At 52.3% G+C, this 23117-nt stretch overlaps 2 protein-coding genes across 4 annotated transcripts; one reads left to right on the plus strand and one right to left on the minus strand.

The window, feature by feature from the left end:
* Positions 1-719: 719 nt before the first annotated feature.
* Positions 720-10423, minus strand: PPDPF (pancreatic progenitor cell differentiation and proliferation factor). Of its 3 annotated transcripts, none has more exons than XM_039382962.1 (5): positions 10400-10423; positions 2391-2479; positions 1532-1606; positions 1279-1375; positions 720-1071 (listed from the first exon to the last, which is right to left on the minus strand). In XM_039382962.1, the coding sequence occupies exons 2-5, from the start codon at positions 2443-2445 to the stop codon at positions 960-962; spliced, it is 339 nt and encodes a 112-aa protein (XP_039238896.1). In that variant the 5' UTR covers positions 2446-2479; positions 10400-10423; the 3' UTR covers positions 720-959. The 3 variants fall into 3 exon arrangements, with proteins under 3 accessions (XP_039238896.1, XP_027566248.1, XP_039238895.1); XM_027710447.2 differs by lacking the exon at positions 10400-10423 and adding an exon at positions 3294-3411; XM_039382961.1 differs by lacking the exon at positions 10400-10423 and adding an exon at positions 2950-3016.
* Positions 10424-12034: 1611 nt separating this feature from the next.
* Positions 12035-19700, plus strand: LOC113982347 (elongation factor 1-alpha 2). The gene is made up of 4 exons (XM_039382960.1): positions 12035-12207; positions 13809-14031; positions 18124-18303; positions 19350-19700. The coding sequence occupies exons 2-4, from the start codon at positions 13888-13890 to the stop codon at positions 19683-19685; spliced, it is 660 nt and encodes a 219-aa protein (XP_039238894.1). The 5' UTR covers positions 12035-12207; positions 13809-13887; the 3' UTR covers positions 19686-19700.
* The last annotated feature ends 3417 nt before the right edge of the window (positions 19701-23117 follow it).

Below are 23117 nucleotides of genomic sequence, written 5' to 3' on the forward strand. Positions count from 1 at the left end.
AAGATTTGGCACCTTTAAATCAAGCTCTGCCAGGGTTTTTCTGCCTCCAGCAGGAACAAAGGTGCTCCCTTCACCCTGGCACTAGCAGGCCAGCTATTCCCAGCTACCAGGCTGATAACAGAAGGATCAAGCAGCCAAGCTGACTAATTCAAGGCAAAAATCAGCCAAAACAGTCTTTAAAGCAGTACAGCACATGGGCCAGCTGGGATCCAGGGCTGCCAAATCCAGTGCACTCCGAGCTGCCACCCATACCACGAGCTCCAGCCTGACATCAAGACCCACAAAATGCACACCCTGAGCAAGCCTCATCTCTCCCCTCACTATGGAAGGCTCACTTTTCACTCAGTTCCTTCCCCCAGCCCCAACCAGACTGGCTCAGGCCCTGGCACTCACTCCTACCCCTCGAGGCACGAGGGCAGGGCAGCAATGTGCTGAGGGAGCAAAACAAGTTCAAGTGCCAGCAGCGACAGGCTGTGCAGCCAAGTAAGGAGAAAAGGGTGGGGGGAGGCATTTGCGGCATCACCACAGCCCAGCCAGATCCTGCTCACGTACAAAACACACACGGACCGGTGAGTCACACTGGCACGTGATATCCTGCATCGCCAGCTCCTGCCATTGGAAGCTGTGCTGTGCTCTGGTCCAGCCCCACTGATACCCCCAGCACCCCTCTGCCCTCTCCCCTCCATGCACAAAGAACAACCCAAGGAAAATAACCCACAGAGTTTTAAAAGGCTGCTCAAGTTTATTAGTTGCCATTGTACGGAGTTCAAGGTAATAAAACGTGTTACCAAGTCTGCTTAGTTACACTGGGAAAAGAGTAAAAAGGCTAGTGTGGAATCGTCGGGGTTTGCTGCACTTTTCCATCCCGAGGCAGCAGCTTTGCCCTGGAGCAGCCAGCTACTCTACGGGGAGGGGGCTGTGCCCGCCGGATGCGGAGCAGCCGCCGACCCGCTCACGGCTCACACTGAGGGCTCAGAGCTGGGCTCGCTGATGTGGCGCCTCCGTCCCGCGCCCGGGGCTGGCACCAGGCCACAAGTCATCGGTCCTGTTGTCACCCGCAGAGCTCCTGAGCTGCAGGACAGAGCAGAGAGAGGGTCAGGCCGGTGTTGACATGTGGCGTTATGGCTCTGTGCTGACTCCTGCAGCAAAGGGGTGGGTGCTCTGGGCACAGACACGGCCCATGGGGTCAGGATGCACCAAGGGGGATGCAGCAGGGATGTCCCCAACTGCCCTGGGTGCTGCACTGGTGCTCCCCCCATGTCATCTCAAAACACTCACCTCTGTGGGGACTCTGACACGGTTGTCATGGTCGGGTGAGTCGTCTTCCCAAAGAAGAAGCTGGCCCACCACTGGCCAGGGTCAGACTTGGGCAGGTCTGGGGGACAGTGCATGCCAGGGAAAGCCCAGGTCAGTGCAACCCACGGCCACCCAACTCTCATCCCATGGGAGAGGCTGGGTCACCTCCAGTCAGATTTGCAGAGGAGGGGCTGGGAGCAGAGTCCCCCCCTGAGCCAGGACAGGTGGCACTTACCCAGGGAGTGGGGGGTGACTTCCCCAGAGTACTCTGAGCTGCAGGAGCTGCTGCTGGATGTGGAGCTCAGGCGCCCTATGGAGAAATCATGGCCATCAGAAACACTGCTGCTCCTTGATCTTGCCATCAGGAGCAAAGCACGGCCTCGGTGTGACTGTCCCTAGGTGACACGGCTCAGTCTCATCACTAGCTCACTCCTGTACTTGCCCAGGTTTAGTGCCAGGTCAATAAAAAACACTAGGAAGGGAATACCGATGAGATTCCAAGAGCAGGGACAGGAAAAACACCTGAACACCTCTGCAGGAGAATACCTGCAACCCCAAGGACATCATTTAGTGGCTTTGGGAGGCCTATGCAGATGACTTGAGGCCAAGAGGCTGTAGAATCCTGTGTTCTAGTCCAACGGCTACAAGCCTGTTGCTTGTTTCAGCTCAAGGGGAATCCTTTAACTCTCTCTGGTTTAAGCAATCCATTAAACCAGAAAGTCTCTGCCAGGAGAGGTACCAGTAGCAACTGTTGCCCAGACTGGTTTTGCAGCTCATTCCTATAGCAACAGTGCAAGGTGAAGCCATCACCTCCCCTTCCCTACAACCTTAGCAACAAGTGAAGGTTTGAGATCCCTCACCAGCTGGTACAGCTGGGCAGGGGCTGCAGGGCCCAAAGGAGGCTCTGGGCGGGAGGAGGGACACTGCTGGCTGTCCCCTTTTCTCAGCAAAGGCTCACACGGTGCTCCAGCTGAAAGCACAGACCTGAGCTCAGCTCCATCTCTGCTGGAGCCATATCCCCCTAACCCCTGGCAGAGCCCCCAACCTGCTCCTCCGGCATCCTGAGACCACCCCAGCCCCCAGCCCGCCCTTACTTCTGCGGTAGTTGTGGGTGGCCATGAGCGAGCCGCTGGATGGGATGGATGCCATGGCTCTTGATCCTGGTTGTCGTGCAGATCTAAACCTGCGAGCACAGAGGCAGCTGTCAGCACCCCCCTGACCCACACCTGCACCCCAGAAACCTGCAAGGGTGTAAATGGAAACATCGTGGCTTCTGGAGAGATGGGACGTGCAGCCCCGTGCTGGGAACCGTGGTTGGTGCTTGCAGAGTTGCACAGGGATTAAATCCACAGAGCTCTAAGAACTACGTGCAACATAATTCCCTCGTACACAAGCGCCTTCCCAGAGCACAGCCCGGCACATCCGCACAGCCCCTTCCCGACCCCCCGCGGGTGTTTTTCTTGCAGGAATCCAACTCCCCTCCTTGTATCAACAGCTGGAGTTATGAAATCCCTGACGGATGTTGCATAAGGAGCAAAGAAATGTTCAGCTGGGGCACATACCGAGGGTGTTCCAGCACCAGTTTCCAGCCCCAGCCTGCCCTCAGCAGCTTCCCCATCACCCACAGCCGGGACAAGCCTGCCCACCCTTCACCTTTGTTGTGGTTCATTCCAGTTCTGAACTAGAGAGAACTGAACTTTCTCCTCCTTGCACAAAGCACCTTCCTGCCCGGAGCTGACTCTTCCCACAGTCTGACCCCCGCTTTTTCTTCAAGGAAGCTCAAAAAAAAAAAAAAAAAAAAGGCTCAGGGAAGCCAAGGGTGCCAGATGCCAACAGCTGGAACTGCGTGGGGGACACCACCCGCGAGAAGCAACCTGGTCATCCTTAGCGGGGGACGCTGAGGCACGGAGAAGGTTCACCCCAAAGCATCTGAGCTCCGACCCCTCTCGAAGAAAAACCCCCAGATCGCCACGGGCCGCCCCGTTTCCCCCCCGCACCTGGGCTGGGCTGTGGGCGGCGGGGTCCGCTGGGATCCGGCGGGGAGGGTGCTGGGGCCGCGGGGCCCGCGGTGCGGGGTCTGCGCTCCGCTCGGTGAGCCCGCACGGCCTGAGCCGCGGCGCTGCCGCCCCGCCCTTGAGCCGAGCTTAAATCCCCTCCGGCCGCGCCCTCCCGCGGGATCCGCCAATCGCCGTGGGGGCGTGGCCGGCCACACCCCTTCCCCGCGGGGGGGAGTGTCGCGATTGTCCACAGAGCGGTGGCTGAAATCTGGTGTGGCATTAAAAAGCCTTAAAAACTGGAGTAAAAGTGAATAAATAAATATGGGTTTGTGGGGTTCTGACCAGGCTGGGCTGTGTCCGTTTTGGGGGAGAATGTTTTATTTCAGAGGAAAGAGCTTGAAGCAAGGCCAAAGTACAGCCCATACCACAATCCAGCTCCTCCGTATTTGGGTACCAGTGCAGCATCATGCGCAGATGCTGTTCCATAAATCACTGGTAGTGCAGGGTGAGAGTCCAAGAGAGCCAAGGCAATGGATGTGTGTATGAGGAAACGTATCCATGTAAGAGGAACACAGAAACTTCACAGAAGATTGATTTCTGTATGGAGTGGAACTGGGGCTGAGAACAAAACACTCAGAGAGATGCCAGAGCCTTGCAGTGTCTCCACAAAGGCAGTTTGACACTTGCTGTGTCTGAAGGGTTACTCATTTATTTTTTCCCCAAAAGCCACTCCAGAGCAGAGTGGCTCCTGTGGGCCACTGCTGTGGCCCAGCACACTGGGGGTTTGCAATAAAATTTTACACTTTCAGGTGCAGCCGTGGGAAAACCATTTTTGGAAGGAGATGTTTTAGCTATTTTAAGGACTGGGGACAGGAGAGAGCCCATATCCCAGCCTGGGGTGGTTCTGGCACAAACTCTCCATACAACAAGGTTCATTCCTCTCCCAGCCCCCAATTTTTCCTATTAATCCTGAGTTATTCGTTAAGCACTGGGGCAAGGAGCCAGAACCAGGGGAGGCAGTGCTGGGTTGCTCCAGGTCATCAATCTCTCTGCCCAGCTCACGGGGCAGCAAAAGGTCCAAGCTATCCTTGGGACTGTGTTTCTCTGCGGGGTGGGAGCACCCTGGCATGGGGACATTCCAGGTGACCCATGTCCCCAGATGTCCCCGCCTTGCCCAAGAAGAAGGCACCACTGCTGCCACAGCCACTGGGGTGGATGCCATCCCTGTGCGCAGCCCATGTGCACACTCCCAGGAAATCAGCTGGGATGGCTTCAGAAAGAGCCTTGGCACCACAAGCCTGTAAGCAAATTGTTTATTTTCAAATTCTCCCTCAGAGGTTTAAGAGCCAACACAAGTGCACACATGGTCCAGCTCAGGACCAAGTTCCTCCAGCCGTGCCTCAGTTTCCCCTTTGAGGATACTGACTCAGCGCTTTCTAGGGAAGGATTTGGCTGAAAGTTGTGGTGGACTTTGAATATACAAACACCAACAGGCACGTGGCTGTTTTCATTCCCAGCATTAGGATATGCTTTTGTGCAGCATGACTGGGTTTGATTGGTGGTTTGTTTTCAAGGTTCTGGCACTCCCAGGCCATTCGCTCCCAGCCCTGCTGGCTGCACACCACGGAAAGCTCTAGGGTACAGGCTTGGGAGATTTTTCTGGCACAGAAGGGAAACATAGGAAGGCTAAAAATTTGATGCTTCAAATCTGAAAAGTCACTTTTGTTTTAGTGAAGCCAGTGTCATTTCCCAGGGTCCTCCTCAATTCCCAAGAGATGTATTCCTGCCATCCTCAGTTCCTCGAATAATGTACAGAGCAATAAGTGTGTATTGATACAAAGATTATATTCTCTAATGGAGTATATTCTCCCCAGTGGGTGCAGGGTGGCTGTGTACCCCACTGAGCCTAACCAGGCTAATTGCTTAAATTAATGATAGAGCAGAGATGAGCAACCCTGTCCCAGTCCCTCTGTGCAATGACACCACCTAAACCCATGTCTGGGGCTGCTTTTAAAGGATCAGTTCATTAAGCAGGTAGCACTGGGGGTGTGATGTTGCACCCATAGCCACGGGAGGTGAATCAGGGCTTTGCTGGTTCAGGGGGATCAGTCTCCAGCAAAACATGCCTTGCTCTGCTTTTCATCCCAAAATCAATTCCATTTTGCCTCAATGAAGCAGTGGGAGAAGCATGACTGGGACAAAGCAGCTAGGGGGATTGATGGACCAGCCAGTCTGATTTCCCAGCACAAAGCCTATTCTGGGTGCGTTGAGAAGACAAAGATATATTTTATTTGTATTGATCAGGAATCAGTGGTTTTAAAGCAAGCAGATGACAAGATTTGGATAGATTTTCTCTTTGTTTTTCCTCTAATTAGAGCCTCTGAGTGGACTGCAACTCTCCCCTCAGTTCTCTTTTCAGCAACGTTTCAGTGTTTTTTTGTTTTTTTTTTAATCTTGCTTTTGGCTTCTGGCAATTGGCTTTTGTTATCTGCCATTTGTGTGGGCTGTTGGGAAACAACCTTTTGTGTCATTTTGTACTTGGCAGAAATTTCTGGAAGCCAACAAAGGCTGCGGAACTGAAGGAGCTGCTGCTTCTGGACTCCCTCAGCACTCCTGGGCCACCACCAATGGATGTTTGCTAATGCTGGGGATGATGGCGCACCCCAGTCCCCAGCCAAAGAGGCTTCATGCTGCTACCAGATTCCCTCTAGGGATGTGACATCTCAATGGCTTCAGGAATTTGGTCCATAGTGAGAAAGTTGCTCAGCAGCCCCTTTCCCACCATCCTGCACCTTGTGCAGGATTTCCTTCCTGGATAAGAAGGCAGCACTTGCTCCCAGCACAGCAGTACAATCACAGAATGCTTTGGGTTGGAAATAACATTAAATCTCTTCTCATTCCATTCCCACTGCCATGGGCAGGGACATCTTCCACTAGTCCAGGTTGCTCCAAGCCCCATCGAACCTGGCCTTGAACACATCCAGGTATGGAGCATTCAGAGCTCCTCTGGGCAGCCTCTTCAGTAACACAGACTTGAGCTCTCTACAGTGCTACGGAGCCTGATCCTGCACCACCGAGGGCTTTCCCTGGTTCTCCCTCTGTTGTGGACCCCTTGCTGCAGAGGAGGGAGCAGGCAGGAGCTGCGCTCAGACTTTGCCCTCCTTTTCTCCCTCCTCCCCTCTTTCTCCGCCTCCTCCTTCTCCTCCTCCTCCTTCTCCGCTGCATTTTCCCGGCTGAGTTACTCAGTGCCAGGTTTGGGATTAGGGCGGCATCCGCCCAGCGCAGGCAGCTGCTGCCACCTATGGATAATAAACATCCAAATTATTCACCCCAGATGCCACATTAGGGCCACCTCCTCTCACCTCCCCTGACAGGGTTGGAGCCAGAGCATCTGTGAAACCAAGCCCGTGGTCATGTTGTGACCTGACACAAAATGCCTGGGCACCTTTCCCTGCCTGTACGGGTTTAAATCAGAAAAGGGAATGTCTTGGAAATGCTTTCCTTAAGCACAGTGCTTGAGCAGTATATTCTACCTGTCACTTGAAAATCATGCTCTGCCTTTCTGGGATATGTGCAGCAGTGACTCAAGTGCCACCCTGGCAGGAGAATAAACCAAAGCCAGATCTGGGGATGGCATATCCTGTGCCCGCAGTGATGGGAGCAGCTCTGTTGTCTTCACCTGCAGTTTGTGCCAAGGGCTCATTTCCCAGAAGGCACAGGGAATTGGCATCAGGACCCCCCAAAATTCTGACTCTGATCTGAAAATGCACACATTGGTGAAAGAATTAGGTAGAGAGTCACAAACTGTCTGATTTGCCTATGCAAAAGGGATGTCTCCAATTTGGAAATGCCAGTGAAGAGAGGTGACAGCTGTTCACTGTAATCCAGAGGCTTTTGGTGAACTTGGTCCCTCAAGTTCCTGACTTTTGGTCCCTCTGTTCCTCTGTAAAATTTGGAAAACCATCTTTCAGAAACCAGCAGCAACACTGAGCAGAATCCATCTCTGCAGAAAACTCTTAGACCAGCATCTCCTTTGTGGGATTGGGGGAGATGTCAACTACCGGTCACTACCATCATATGAAAACAAATTATTCCCTAAAATAAATCCTTGGGCTTTGATGGGAGTTGATTCAGCAACAAGTTTTCTCATTAAGTTCCCTGATCCTCATTTCGCCCTCTGGATGCATCCAGAGCTTATGCTGCTATCCAGGTATTCCCTTTAACACCTCTTCTAAAGCCATTCAAAGATATGGGCAGCCAGGGCTCTTTTCACTCAGTGGCTGTGGCTTTACAGGAAAAGCCATCCCCGGGATTAATCAGGCTTTTCCTAAATGGGAGATGTGCAGAGCTGCCAAAACAAACACATCAATCTGTTGTAGCTTGATACAGCACCAGACAAGCTTTTTATAAACCCAGAGTGGTCCAGGAGCAGCCAGGCATCCTGCAAACAGCCCTAAACCACAGGGCAGAGGTGCCTTATCTCACTTGGGATTGACCTAGATTGGGGTCTGCCCCCTCCTCGGCACATAGGGAGATTTAAGGGCTCAGCTTCTCACAGCCCCCACAGATGCTGTATTCAGGCACCAGAAATGTCAGTGTCCATGATAAGATTCATCAAAGTGGTGTTTTTCTCCTTCTCTGATGGTAAAAGATATTTCAGAGCACGGAAATGTTCATCCTGGCTGCTTCCCAGAAGGACAGCAGCTCAGGCTGAGCAGTTTTATCCTCCACAGCCTTGACCCTGCAACTCAGCCATTTGGTGGAAAAGGGGTTCCTGGAGGAGCATTCCCATGGCACACCTGGAGCCATGTGCTGCCACCCACCCTCAGGATGAATGGGGGCAGTTTTCAAGGCCTTTAGGCATTGTCCCTTCAGCATTGCTGCCTCAGATCACTTTGGACACCCGATGGCTGTGGTTACACCAAAACCTCACTGGGCAGGTCCCAGCAGTGTGAGCATGATGGTGGGTCCTTGGGTGCAGCCTGCCTTGCATGAGATACGCTGCTGATCCATCAGGGATGACACCAGACTCCATCCCCAGCTGGCCGAGTGGTTGGAGGGCTTGAACATCTTGTTATCACTTCCAGAGTTTATTTTTAAACCTGTGTCTCCAATTTAAAGGTATCAGAAGCATGCACTGAGTGCAGGACCTCAAAATACTCTCCTGCTCCTCCTTCCCCTGCCTTTCTGTCCCATCACTCCTGTCTTCATTTACCCTCTCCAGACCTACAACATGAGCATGAGCTGAAAATCCTGCTCACATTGAAAGTTCCATGAAATCTACTCGATTCCTGGAAGTGCTCAAGGCCTGGTTGGATGAGACTTTGAGCAACCTGGCCTAGTGGAAGGTGTCCCTGCCCACGGCATGGGGATTGGAATGAGATGAGCTTTAAGGTCTCTTTCAACCCAAACCATTCTGTGACTCCCTAATTCTATCATCTTTTCCTATTTGTGCCTCGGGCCAGGACTGCTGCCAGGCAAACACACAGGGAGAGTCATGACACATCAATATGGGGACCTGGAAAGGTTGACCTCAAAGCCAACCCCAGGTAAACATGCCCTAGAAACCCCTGGGACGCTCAGAGGGAAATCCCATCCTGTCTTAACACCAGCTAATCTGGGGTTTAACTGAAATGGGAATGCTTGTTTTATGTGCACCGGCAGTCGGGATTCCCATGGGATGCATGTTGTACACACGGGGAGAGGATGGCCAGTGTCTTGGTGTTTTGAGCCTCCACTTTCAGCAGGTGGTAAATGCTGAAAGAACTGAGTCCAAAGCATCTGCAAAGCCTCCAAAGCTGGTGTGGAAGGAGCTGGAAGCCTTACCATCAGAAGAAGAAAACTTAACAGCGTCCACTCTATCCACAAACTGCACTTTAGAGGACAATCTCTGCCCTACCCACCTTTGATCTGCTTTTCTGATGGCTGTTTCATGAGCCCAGCATGAGACCCTGCATTTCTTCCTTTCAAGGACTGCATCTCTATTGCTTTGCACAGGAAGAAGGAAGAAAATAGCAATTTACAGCTATTCCTGTGTCCAGCCTGAACTTTTCCCCAGTGAGAGCAGAGCTTCTGGAGTGACATCAGGGCTGGCATTCCTCGTGGCTGCCATCTGCCCTGCCCAAAGCCTCACCTTCAGAGAAGACCTGATGCATTTTATAGCAACAAACCCACAAGTACTTAGGGAGCTGAACACGTTATTCCTGGGCAGAAACACCCCCAGTGCAAGGCAAATCCAGGCAGGCAGCCTGGGGTGTTCTCATCCCAGATCCATACAAATTAACATCACTGTGGATTATTCACTCTCCCAGTCACATCGTGGGGGCCTCTTTGGGAGAAAAAATAAATCCCAGTTATTTTTTCTGGGCAAATGAAAATTTTAGCATAGCTTAAAGCACCAAATCCCAGTCTGAGGTCTGTGGGCTGGGTGGGGTCGAGGTGATGATGAAAGGGGTAAGAGGTACCTGCCATGTATTTGTGCAGCCTGCCCATCCCTTCTGGGGGATGGGGCGCATTTCTATTTTCCTGAGTCACCCTAAATCATTTGGTCACGGTTTTTGGGGTGGGGGAATCAAGCCTAAATATGATGCACAGGAATTGTTTCAGCTGGGACCTGAATCTGGAACCAGATGGATGGAGACAAGGCGCTAAACTTCAACCGCCCTCAGATTCTTCTTGCTCAGGTCTCTGTTATTTTACATGGCTGAATATTTAAGGACAAATTGCCACTGTTTTTCAGGAGGGAAAATGATTGCACTCGGACGTGACAGTGGAGCTTGGTGGTCCCCAGGGAGCACATGTGTTCAGTGGAACCCTTTTCCCCAGGCGCCGGCCAGACCTGGGCTCAGAGCTGTGGCTTTAAGCTTCTCGGAGGCTGGGGGTAAAGTGGCTTACCAGAGCCGGGATTAGCCAGGTCTGACAGCCCTCTCTCCTACTCAGGTCCTGGACTATTTATAGCCTGATGGGCCGTCAGGCTCTATTTCAGTGCAGAAGAACAGTGCACTGCCCGGTTCTCTTTTTCCTGCCTGGGAAAAGGGGTGAAAATTACAATTCTCTTTCCTGCAGAAGGAAAAGTAGGAGACTGGAGAGTTCCATCCCATGCTCACCTGGCCCAGCATCAGAAGGATTTGGATTTCTGTCATCCCCATCTTCACTGGCAAATGCAGCTGTTGCCCTGCTGAGGGCAGTTCCCAGGTTGTCTGCAGCTCTTGTGTAAAAAAGGAGGAGATTATTTATTGGAAAAGCAATAAGATATGGATAGAAAGAATAAGGGGTTTATATAACTCTCCCTCCCACACATTATCACACTCGCTTTCCATCTCCAGCACATCCAGACCTGTGATAACACTGCTACCCCTATCCCAAAACAAGGCTGGGGCAATCCCTTTAAACGCTCTTAGACCCTTCTCCTTGGAAATTTCTTTTTATTTTTTTCTGGCATTCAGTGCATATTATGTTGTGCAAGGAATGCTAAATAGAAGTAAAAGATAGCTTTACTATCATACTTCTAAGATAATACCAATAAGCTATATTATTTTTTGAAGCCTCCCTTCAAGCATTAATGAGAGGTCAGGAACATTTTAATCTACATGATGTGTAAGTTTTTAACCCTCAGTCTAGGAAGGTAAGAGTACCTTCCTAAGGGTACCTGATTTAGAGGGTACCCCTCTCCTCCCAGCCCCTGTGGGGGCACAGCCCTTCTGCACCACTGGCCCCACCAGGGGCAGAGCAAAGGATGTGGTATTTGGTGGCCCTGGGCCCCACTCCAATCCTGGCCCTTCACCCCAAGCTGCCATAAGCGGTCCAAGCCTCACTAGACCAGCACTTCCATAATTTCCCCTGTTTTCCAAGAAGCTCTTCTTTTTATCTCCCTCCACCCCTTGTCTTCCTCCCATCCCTCTATCTCTCCATCTCCCCACCCCTTCATCTCCCTCTCATTTCTCTATCTTCTTTCTTTCCTATCTCTCCATCTTTTATCATCCCACCTTACTCCCATCCCTCTATATTCCATCCTGCTCTTTCCCTCGGATTTCAGTCTTCCATTCCTCCATCTTGCCATCCCTCCATCTTCCACCCCTCCATCTCTCTCCCACCTCTCCATTTCTCTAATTCCTCCATTTTCCCATCCTTCCACCTTCCTCTCATCCCTCTGTCTTCTATTCTGCTGTTTCTCTCCACATACCCTCCAGCTGCTATTTTCCATTTGTCCTTTCATCTTCCATCCTTCCATTTCTCCCCACCTCTGCATTTCTCCCATTCCTCAATCTTCTTCCCATCCCTCTATCTCAAATCTCTCCATCTCCCTTTCATGCCTTCATCTTTCATCTTTCCTATTTCTCTATCCTTCCACCTTCCTCCCATCCCTCTATCTTCCATCTTGCTGCCTCCCTGACTTCAGTTTTCCAACCCTGCATCTTCCCATCCCTTCATCCTCCTCCCACCCCTCTGTCTTCCGTCCTGCTGTCTCCCTTCAACCTTTGCTTCCATCCTGCTGTCTCCCTCTGACTCCAGTCTTCCATCCTTACATCTTCCCATCCCTCCACCTTCCACCCCTCCATCTCTCCTCCACCTCTCCCATACCTCCATTTTTTCCCATCCCTCCATCTTCCTCCCATCCCTTTATCTCCCATCCTTCCACCTCCTCCCCATCCTTCCACCTTCCCTCCCCAGCCCCGTCCCCCGCCTCTCCTGCCTCTCCCTCCTCCTCTTCTTCCTCCTCCTCGTCCATCTCCTCCTCCCCGCGTCCCCCCCCCGCGCCTCCTCCTCCTCCTCCTCCCCCGCCCGGTACCGCATTGCCGTAGTGCGGGGGGGCCGCTGCATTGCGCTGCCGCCGTCGATAGGTGGGCCCCTCCCGCGGAGATAAAGCCGGCGGAGCCCAAGCCGGCAGCCTCTGGCCGCCCCGACCGCCGCCCCGGTAAGAGCTGCGGGACCGCGGCGGGATGGGGGGGACAAGTGGGCTGTGGGGAGGGAGGGGGGGATGTCCTGCCCCAGGGGCTGCGGGGGATCAATGCCCCCCCTCGGGTGTGGAGGTGCTGCCGGCCCCTGGAGCGGGGGGTGCCCTCGGGGAGGGAGAGGATGGGGCTGGACCGTTCCTTCATCCCGCAGGTGCTTCATCCCGCAGGTGGGAAATAACCCGCAACCCACGGTGCTTCAGGGCATGAAATTCTTTCTAAATGTTGTGCATGAGGAGGAAAACCTGATAATCCCCTCTTCCCCCTCCCTGCCCCCCCCAATCCTCATTCCCCTCCTGCCCCCCCCCCCCCACCCCCCCCCCCCCCCCCCCCCCCCACTTCGCCTTTAAGATCATAAAACCCTGGAATGATTTGGGTTGGAAGCGACCTTAAAGATCATGTCGTTCCAACCCCCTGCCACGGGCAGGGATGCCTTTAGCAACGTGGGAAAAAAAAAAAAAGGGGGGGGGGGGAATAAATAAAATCCCCAATTCCCAAAGCGACCCCGCATTTCCCCCCTACCCCGGGTGCCGGGGATGGGCAGCAGGGAGAAGGTCCCGCACCCAGGGCTGGGCGCTCCGGGACTGGGCATCGAAGCGGAGACGCAAAATGGCCAGATCCGGGCTGGCTGGGTTCAAGGGCAGGAGGGACGGGGCAGCCGGGGCTCCTGCTGCCCAGAGAGGCTTCTCGCCGGGAATATTATCACCCGCATGACTGAATCGCTATTAGAGCAGCAAACTCCTCCTGACCTCCTTTACTTCTATGGGCAGATTCGTGAAATTGGATTTTATTAGACGTCAGATTAAAGCTCCTAATTGTGCCGGGTTTGTGTGCAGCTGCAGAGCCATGGCAACGCCGGGAGATGCCAAGACAGCTCCCCGGATATACCCGTTTGAGTTTTTAGCCTCCTCCCTCTGTTTCATCCAGTTTCATGGCAGCAAAATATAATAAACCCCTCCACTGCAGGCTCAGAGGAGCCCTCGGCAGCCCGGCTATTCACAGCCCTGCTTGGGGGAGCAGCCGAGGGCTATTTTTGTCCACCCCCCTTCTGCAGCCACCATGTTGTCACCCGAACTGTGCCCAGCTCGGGAGTGGCGAGGGCAGCCTGGGAGGACGGGCACCCTCGGCTCCTCCCAGGGCACCCACAACATGGAGGAGATGCCCTCGGGTTTGGAAAGAGCGAGAAAGGCAGCAAGGAGAGCAGCCCTGAGCCGGGGGAAGGTTTTCCAGGGAGGAAGGGCACCTTCGAAGCACCGATGACGTAGCCCTGGGAACTGGGGGTCTCCACGAGGAGGGCAAGATGCCGAAGAACATGGCATCTTGCTGAGACTTGGAGGCTGTACATGGCAGCCAGAAATAGCCCGGCTGGCCTCCTCCGGGGGCGGGCTGGCTCCCACCCAGCATGGGCAGAGCTGCCAGACGAGGCCGGGCACCCCCGGCTGGGCTGGGGCGCGTGGTCCAGCGGGAAGGTGGGGCGAGGGGAGGAGAGCCATCCCCGACGGGCTGGGAGAGGGGGCTGGCACGGGGGCTCCTTTGACGTGCCTGCCTGTTCCCCCCCCCGCAGCCTCCCCAAAAAGGCAGCTGCGTTCCCACATCCCCCCCCAGCGCCGCCCGCCCCGGCCAGCCCCGCGTAGCCCACCAGCATGGGGAAGGAGAAGACGCATATCAACATCGTCGTCATCGGGCATGTGGACTCTGGGAAATCCACCACCACCGGGCACCTCATCTACAAATGCGGGGGCATCGACAAACGGACCATTGAGAAATTCGAGAAGGAGGCTGCCGAGGTGAGGAGCCCGTCCCCCAGCGTGCCCCCACCCGTGGGGTTGCTCCATGCTGATCCCCACAAGTATCCCACAGGCAATATTCCCCTTTTGCTGGCGCTGCCCTTCTCTTACCTTCTATTTCTCCCTTTGTTCCTGTCTATTTTTTACCCTCCGCACCCCTGGGTCTTCCCGACTTCTCTGGCCTTGGGAAAATAGGCCATTTGGGCGCTCGCCACCCTCTTTTCCGGAGCTGGGGGACTCCTGCTGCTGGTTGTTAATGAGGGCATGGCGAGGTCTGCAGGATGGGTTAGGGAACCAGTGGTAAGCGCCAGGATTCTGGAAAAGCCACAAGCCATGGTGTTTCAGGGCATGAAATTCCTTCTAAATATTGTGCATGAGAGTGGCAACCTGATAAATCCTCCCTGCCTAGATCAGGGCTCCCCGAATTTCACTCTGAAACACCAGCTTCCAGTTCCTGCTGGAGAGATGATGCAGCATCAGCTGGACCACTCGTTTGGTCCAGTTAAAAAAGCCATTTTCCTCAAGCAGGTGGTCTGATGTGTAGTGTGATTGCTAGCCTTTAATACAGAAAAGCTGGCTGGAAATTTGAGCCTTTAAGTTAAATTCTGTTGTTTCACTCTTATAATGGTGGCATTTATAACAATTTAATAGTACGTGCATTTAGCAGGCTGTGACACAGCAAAGCACCACCCCGTACCTGTAATGTGGCAAAGCCCGAGATTAAAGAGGAAGAAATAGTCTTGAGAAGAAAAGTGTGAATTGGAAGCCCTGAGAAACTAATGATGGTAAATTCTAGAGAGGTGGGTGAGCCAGGAACAGCCTGGCTGTGTTAAGGATAGGGCAGCTCCTGTCACTCAGAAGATGGCTTGTCGTCATCGCTCCGGGAATCTTTAATGCAGATATCCCTCCTTTTTCTCCTCCCCCCCCCCCCTTTTTTTTTTTTTCTGGTCAAGATCATTTTTCATTTAAAAAAAAAGAGATTTACAGAGCTGCCACTCTTGATTTGACATTTTGCTGTCTGTCTTAACCCTTTTAATTTGCCGATGGTATCCGAACTAAACCCCCCATTTTCCTGCCTCGCTCTCAGCCCTTTTTTTCCATCCTTTAAATGAACACCTTCTTCTTCATACTAAATAATCCCTTCCCCCTGCTTTAAAACAATTGCTGATACCCCTCCATATTTCCCCCCTCCTTTATCTACAGATCAGATAAGGCATGATAAGGTTATCATAGGTGTGATTGCAGCAATTTTAATTGAACAGACACTTTCACTGACTTGCCAGAATACCCGGGGACCAGAGGCTGCTATTAATAGCCTATTGACTGAGCTTACAGACTCCATTTTCTGATGCAGGGCTGGGGAAGGGTTTTCTTCCATTAGGTGGCATTCACAGGAAATGGAGGCCTGCATGCACCCAAAAAGCCAACAAAAAAACCTCAGGGTCTGCTATTTTTATTTTTTTTTAAAGAAGAGAGCAAGAATTTTTCCTTTTTTTTTTTTTTCTTTTGACTCAAGGGCAGAGGTAACAGTATCTCTGAAAGAAGAGTTGTTCTATTTAAAAAAAATAATAAATAATTGGCATTTGTGGTCTCCGAATAGAAAGTTGTCCCTTCGCTGGGGTTTGTTTGGGGAAAATCAGGCTGTTTTTGGCACTGAACAGGGAAGGTATTGTGCAAAGCTAGATAATACCCTGGGTTTTTCAACACCGGCTCTGGCTAACTGAATATACCCCATGAAAGGAGGGAAACTGTTTGCTAAATAAAGGATCTCATTTGTCTTCACGTTACGTGTGATGCTGAACTCTGGGGGGGTTTCATGCATGATGACCAGCTGTTTGTGTGTGGACGTGGCTGATGGTAATAAGGGCTGATTCCCACTCAGCTCCCACAGGAGAGCCAGGGGGTCTACTCTGTGCCTCAGTTTGCCCATCCAGAAGTGAGGGAATAGCCTGCTGATGGGGGAAAGGCTGTGGGATGTGCTGATTGAGCTTCTGCCTGAGAACAGCCCATTGTTGATGCATTGCACAAATGCACCATTCCTTGCTGTGTCTCCGTTTCCAGCATGTTGTAATGACTCCTCCCTGTTCCCCTGGCAAGAGGGGAGTTTGATGTGCACTCTGGAAAGGGTTAACCTTGGTCCATCCCTGGAACTGTTCAAGGCAAGGTTGGATGGGGCTTGGAGCAATCTGGTCTGGTGGAAGGTATCCCTGTCCATTGCAGGGGGGTTGGAATGAGATGATCTTTGAGGTCTTTTCCAACCCAAACCATTTTGTGATTCTATAAAACTCAAAGCTCCTGCTCTACTCTCTTGCTAAATTCCATGTCAGGGGGATGCTCAGGAGCAGAGATTTGGTTCTGGATTTTTCCATCCCAGTGAGAGCTTGCAGCTTCCCCGTGGAGATGGGGCAGCACACTCTTGACCTGGTGTCCCCTCTGAGGAGGGGAAGGCTTGCCCCTGGCTTTAGGATTTTGCCTGTAATCCTCCAGAGCAAGCTGCAAAGTCATCGTGGCACTCAGCTGTTATGAAACAGGCTGTCACCATTAATTCCTTGTGCTGGCTGGGAGTGGGGTTGGAGTGTGGGAGCTGGGGCAGACCAGCCCCTGGGCATGGTGTGGGCAGGGCAGGTTCGGATGTGATGCTGCATTAGCTTTCTTGGCCAGGCTCAGCACTGAAGTGTTTGGTACCTGCCTTTGGGAAGCACTTCCCTCTGATCCATGATTTATAACTGGCCTGAAGAAACCCCAGTTGCAGGGAACAGTGGGATGGATGGATGGATGGATGGATGGATGGATGGATGGATGGATGGATGGGAGCAGGGTATCACAGCTCTGACCTTGCATAGCAGTGGGAGCCCATTAAATCATGCACAAATGGCCTAAATTCCATTCTCTGTCTTAAAAAAAAATTCATATCTGAGGCCAAGAGCTGATGATTGATGCTCATTAACCCTTTGCTTTGGCCAGGCTCCCCGGACTGCACCAGCACACAGTATGGTCAGCAAGGGGTGGGCTCATCCTGCCCATCTCCACCTTGGCAGGATCCCAGCTCAGACTGGGAGCACCACCTCCACACTGGAGGGAGATCTGGCTCTCCCTGATGTCATGATGTCAAAGGACACAACCCAAAGGGGAAGGCAGTTCAGAAGTGCCACTGTGGTTTACCAGGGAATGTGCTTTATCACAGGGCAGAGAGATTTACTGTAGCTAATCTCCCCCAGCGTGATTTTATGCATTACAATGTTGGCTGAGATTTTGGCCATTTGGCAACAACAGTTGGTCTGGCTGCAGCTCACAGCAGCTTTTCCTGTGAATTTGCACACTCTGTGGCAAAAATCAATCATGTTTCTATTCTGCTCGTAGCAACCATCTCTCATTTCATTTTCTTTTAACCCATTCCACTCCTACACCTCTGTCACTCACACAGCAATGCCCTTTTCCACCAACCAGCTGCCTCACAGGTTTGATTCATAGATTAAAATTATAGAATCAGAGAACCATTTAGGTGGGAAAAGCCCTCTAAGATCATCTAGTCCAACCATTCACCCAGCACTGCCAAGCCCACCATGAGACCATGCCTCTAAGTGTGCATCACTGTGAAACCATGGGAAATAGAACAAGATCTCATAAACAGACCTTTTTCAATAACTGCATTAAGATTAGGAAATGGGATAAGTATATAAACATCCTCTCAGTGATATTTAGTGTGACAAGAAGCAGCTTTCCACATTTCTGTGCAGTTCACCATGATTTCCCAGCAGCAGTGCAGGACTGTGGTGTTGCACGGAGAAAACCTCATGGGATGCTGGCTCCAGGTCCTGCCCATCCAGCCCCACTCACAAATTCACTTCATGGCTCTTCTTCCAGCCTTTTCTACACCCTGTTGAGGAACACGTTGAGAACAATATCTCATTTCTCCTGTATTTATTAGTGACTAGGTCATGGCTGTCACTGAATTTAGGGAATTTTGCCTTCAACATTTGCCATGTGACCCTCTGCCGGTGTGAGCTTGGGAGGTGTCCTGGAGGGTGGGTGGCCATCACCAGTGCTGTGGGCTTGGATTTCTCACTTGGTTCTTGTCTCTGTGTTGGCCAGATGGGGAAGGGGTCCTTCAAATACGCCTGGGTGCTGGACAAGCTGAAGGCTGAGCGTGAGCGTGGCATCACCATTGACATCTCCCTGTGGAAGTTCGAGACCACCAAGTACTACATCACCATCATTGACGCACCTGGGCACAGGGACTTCATCAAGAACATGATCACTGGGACCTCCCAGGTGAGAAATGGGAGCCAGGGAGTGGAGGGCTGCTGAAGGTGGGGGGCTGAGACTTACTGACAAGCCCAGGGTCACATAGGTGCTGTTTTAGTCCTTTAGGAGGTGGGTGCTAGAGAGACAAGACATAGAGGAGCATTGAGCAGGGTCCACCCATGAAGATGGGTGACACCAGGGCACCCCGCATGCCATAATTTGGAAATTCCCTGGGCATCTGGGAGGAAGGGTGTTTTGGGGAGCAAAGAGGTGGTTTCTCCGCCTACATGAGAAGGTGGGGATGAATATGGGCCTCTCTGGGAGCTGGGATGCTGTGAGCTACATGCCTTTGTGTGAGGATATCTCCACATTATTTTATCCTCAGCCAAATGAGGTATACAAGAAACTTTCAACAATCCATTATGTTTTGTTGGATAAAGGAGACTCCACAGATCTTTCCTCCTTTCTTTTCCTTGAAACAACTTTGTCCCATAAGCCACATCATATTGCCAAACTCAATGGTCTGCCCTTCCAGGATGGGGTGGTTTCCCCTCATTACACTGCTGGACATTCCTGCATCTCCCTGTGGTTGATGGGTGCTGGATGAACCCCACTACATGTCCAGCGAGATTCCCATGGTGATGCCAGATGGGCTGGGCATGGATTTCTATCAAATCCAGGCAGCTTCTGCTGTGGGCTCTCGGTACAGAAGTAATTTGGGAAACATGGTTCCCATGTCTGGAGTCTTACCCGTCACCCAGGGAGGTTATTTGCAAGACTTCAGTAGGTTTTTAAATGAGACCTTGTCTGTGGATAATCAAGATGAGGTCCTGGTTGGAGTCATACAACCTCAAGGGATCCATCCTGGTTTCCCACCCATGTTGCAGAAACATGTGGATTTGGCAAGTCTGAAACAAGAAGGTTGGGTCAGTTCTGAGGTGGATCAGCAGGGTTATGGGTAGCAGCTGGCAGAGAGCCTGTCCCAGCCATGAGTAGCACTCATCTGGGACTCACTCAAAGCCCTCAGGGGTGTCACCAGGGACAGCAGCACTTCATTAGCTCTCTCCTCCCAGGCTGACTGTGCTGTCCTGATCGTCGCTGCCGGTGTGGGTGAGTTCGAAGCCGGCATCTCCAAGAACGGGCAGACCCGTGAGCACGCCCTGCTGGCTTACACCCTGGGGGTGAAGCAGCTCATCGTGGGCATCAACAAGATGGATTCCACAGAGCCCCCGTACAGCGAGAAACGCTACGATGAGATCGTCAAGGAGGTCAGCGCCTACATCAAGAAGATCGGCTACAACCCAGCCACGGTTCCCTTTGTGCCCATCTCGGGCTGGCACGGAGACAACATGCTGGAGCCCTCTCCCAATGTAAGTGTGTGTTGTGTTAGACTTCTCTCCCCACCCTGATGAACCTGACCCAGGCTGGCCATGACCTCCGTGCTCTGAAAACATTTCAGGCACCCGTTGGGCACAACGGCCCGTGCTGGCAGCAGAGATGATGTGCCATGTGGCTCTGATTGACCCCAGGCAGGATGAATGGGTGCAGTATTTGTGGGCACTCTGGGTGCTGTACCCTGGCCAGACAGCCCAGGAGCTAGACATGAGCATCTTCAGGAGATGATCTGTCTTGCTTTACTTCTGGGCTGGGATTTGAAGTTTTCACATCATCAGTCTCATGGTGACGTTGGAGCCTTCCCCTGCAATTGTCACTCTCAGCAGGAGCATCGTGTGTGTTTTTAGGGCATTGTTTTCTGAGGGAAATAACACGAGCTGGTCTCAGGCTTGGAATGGTTCCCACTATGCAGCCTGGCTCCCTCGTGCTGGGTATCAGGTCCCTTTTCCCATCGATCCTGTGTGCCACTGGGGTGGCCTCATCTCCTGTTCCAGTGCTGGATCTCACTTCTTAAGGTGACATTTTCTTGAGGAGGTACCAGATTTCCCATGCCCAAACCATGATTCCCTAGAGCATCCATCTGGAGCTGGTCCTTGTCCAGCTGATTTTTACAACACCTCTCCCTCTGTAATGGGGATGGTGGGGAGACAAAGGCAGGGTGCTCTGGGTAGGCCTGTGCCATCATTTCATGTGACAGAAAGAAGAGCTTAAGAGGGACAGAGGCTTCTTGGCAGACAGGCTGCTGATAACAGTTGTTACTCTGACACTGTTTTATTGGAGAAAAAGCTACCTCAGCTTTAGTCTACTAAAGAAAAGATGGGCTGGAAAGTTCTGGCCAGAGGAAAGTCCCTGCTCTTCTGATGACGTGTCTGTGACCTTGAACAAGTTGCTCAGATGAGAAACCCGAGTGATCTCTTGTGAAACCAATGGAAAATTTGATGCTTTAAGGGGGCTCAAAGACATCACCTGTGGATTGCTGGGCAGGGTTTTGTGACGAGGGAGGCAATGCAAGAGTACAGCAGCAACTGAGGGAGTCAGGGATCGCAAGCCTGAGCTAGAGGAGTGTGGCAATGCAAACTCACACCATCGTGAAATGCAGCTCCTGCCTTGCACAGGAAAGGCAGCTCTCTTGGGCTGGCTTGGAAGGAAGGAATTGTTGGGGTGCTTGGGAGATTCCTATCCCCTGCAGAGCAGAGCTGGGATAAAGGTCAGCCAAGGCCGTGCCAAACCCAGCCCCGTGGTTCCTGGGCATCTCAAAACAGGCAAATCCCAAATGTCATCAGCTGCTGGGCTGGGAAGATGATCCTGAACAAATATCCTATTAATAGGCTGTAGAGGGGAGGCACAGAGCAGGAGGGGCTCAGTGGCCCCTTTCCTTTGGAGGGGTCTCAGGGCAGGTTCTCAGTGTGATGTGCTGCCCAAGAGAAAGCAGGGGCTTAAATAACTCTCCCTGTTGTCATAAGGAGGCAGCTGGCTCCTGGGTGGGTTCCCAGGAGCTGCCTGAGGTAGGGAATTGGGAAGAAAGCCTGGCCTGGTCTGGAACAGCATGAAATTTGCTGGAGAGGGTGCAGGGACAGACTAATCTTCCCCATATTGCAACACCTCTAGGCAAGCTTGAGCAGGAAGCTGGTGTAGATATCTCTCTTCTCCTTCCTCACTCGAAAAAAGCTCTGATCCTTTTCACTCACAATTTCTGGACAGGTTTCACTGAAGCACAAGGCAGTCAAGTGACTTGTCTGTCAGGGGACTTATCAGAAAGTGGGGATTGGAGCCATGACGTCCCTGCAGCTCCTGTCACCTCTGAGAAAGGGGGGGTGTGGTGGTACATCAGGCTGGAGCCAGCTCTGTGTGGGAGATCCAGCCCACATCCATGTTGCACAGAATCCCAAGGCCAACTGCAAAAAAATGACAGCTGGGCCATGCTTCCATCAAAGTTTGACATTTAAGAGCTTTTTGGCAAACGGGGTTTTCTGTGAAGCAGCTTTCTCTTGCTGCAGCTGGCAGAATGGGGCCATTCTGTGTGGTTTGGGAGACTCAACCCATGGGATGCTGCAACACAAACGCACCCATCTGTGGTGCAAGGGAGTGAGATGGCCTGGCTCTGCATCCTCAGCACTGGGGTGTGTGGGTGGGGGTGCTGGATGCTCATGGGCTGGGGAAAATCAGAGAAAGAGGACTGCTCTGTAAAATAGACTTAGGGTGCAAAAGAGCTGGAGCTCAGCAGTTATTGTGGGGGGCTGGGAGCTGAAGCTTGCCTGCCTTGCAGGGTTTGCTTTTGCCATAGGAGTGGTGGAGTAGGAATTGCTGCTTGGGAAGCAGATTTGGGGAATACATAATAGAGGTTTTATCATAAGAGAGGTTTTATTTGGTTGGCCACAGAAGGCAGCACAAACCAGGGTTTGCAGTTTCTTCTCACCTTGGAGCCACACTGAGGTTTCACAGAAGAGCTTTGCTCCCAGCAGGTGTCTAAGCGAGCCTTTATCTGATTTTTGGGATGTCAGAACTTCCCTGGATAGATGGATGGCTCTGACAGCCAGGTGTCACAGGTAAAGGTTGCCATTTTCCCATGTCCCCAAGCTGTGAGGGGCAGAGGGACGGGAGCTGCAGGCATATGGTGACTGTCACCCTCGAGAGCAGAGCCCGCAGGCAGGCGGCCGCCGGGGCAGCTGCTGGCACAAGTCCCTGCCCCGCATTTGGGCCATGCAGCAGCAGGCTGGGGGAAGGTCTGAGTCATCCTGTGCATCACATGAGGCTCCCTCACTGGCTGGATGGAGTTATCATTTTGCCAAGCTGTTGCCTGGCGCTGGGACTGGCTGCATGGCAAGAGCTGCAGTGCCCTGGGAAGAACCCACTGCAGAAGTGTCCTCAGGCTCCTGCCACTGTCACCAAGGAAGACAAGTGGTGTCAGGCATGACCCCCTGAAAGGGGCTGATCTGAACACCTTGGGTGCAGGCTGAGTTCCCTGGCTGCACCCAGCTCTTTTCCTCACTTCTTCCAAAAAGTAGTACAGATTGCAGGATAGGTAACCAGCCCTGGCATAGCCTTGTCCTCCAGGGATGGTGTGAAACTAGGGGCACTTTAGGGGTCCCGTTTCACCCCAACCCTATTCCTGTTGCACAGTGCCACTGGTGTTGGTGCCTAAGGGAAAAGCCATGTACACAAGGTTTATGATGGATTTGGGGCACATGGGAAGCATTTGACTTCAGAATGGGAAAATATTGTCTAACCCTCTCTGTCTGCAGGGAATGGCTTGCAGACTCTGATCTCTGCTTGGTGTATTAGGGTTGCATCAGAATCAAGACTGAATTTTTCTTGCTGGAAAGCTCCAGGTGTTGCTACAGCTTCCAGATGTGCAGTGTCACACCAAGAAAGCACTGCAGTTTCCTGCATCAAACCACAGCTCCTGCCAAGCACATTTCCATTCATCTCTGCTTCTTTTCTGGCCA

The sequence above is a fragment of the Pipra filicauda genome, unplaced genomic scaffold (assembly GCF_003945595.2).
Source record: "Pipra filicauda isolate LSUMZ 115617 unplaced genomic scaffold, ASM394559v2 scaffold291_size933811_pilon, whole genome shotgun sequence".
Lineage (NCBI taxonomy): Eukaryota > Metazoa > Chordata > Aves > Passeriformes > Pipridae > Pipra > Pipra filicauda.

Bases quoted from the DNA above. Each gene is read 5' to 3' on its own strand.
- PPDPF (XM_039382962.1), bottom strand. From the start codon at position 2,445: ATGGCATCCATCCCATCCAGCGGCTCGCTCATGGCCACCCACAACTAC. The intron at 1,607-2,390 runs GTAAGGGCGGGC...ATTTCTCCATAG, and splicing joins CACCCACAACTACCGCAGAA to GGCGCCTGAGCTCCACATCC. The intron at 1,376-1,531 runs GTAAGTGCCACC...ACTGTCCCCCAG, and splicing joins AGTCACCCCCCACTCCCTGG to ACCTGCCCAAGTCTGACCCT.
- LOC113982347 (XM_039382960.1), top strand. From the start codon at position 13,888: ATGGGGAAGGAGAAGACGCATATCAACATCGTCGTCATCGGGCATGTG. The intron at 14,032-18,123 runs GTGAGGAGCCCG...TGTGTTGGCCAG, and splicing joins TCGAGAAGGAGGCTGCCGAG to ATGGGGAAGGGGTCCTTCAA. The intron at 18,304-19,349 runs GTGAGAAATGGG...CTCTCCTCCCAG, and splicing joins TGATCACTGGGACCTCCCAG to GCTGACTGTGCTGTCCTGAT.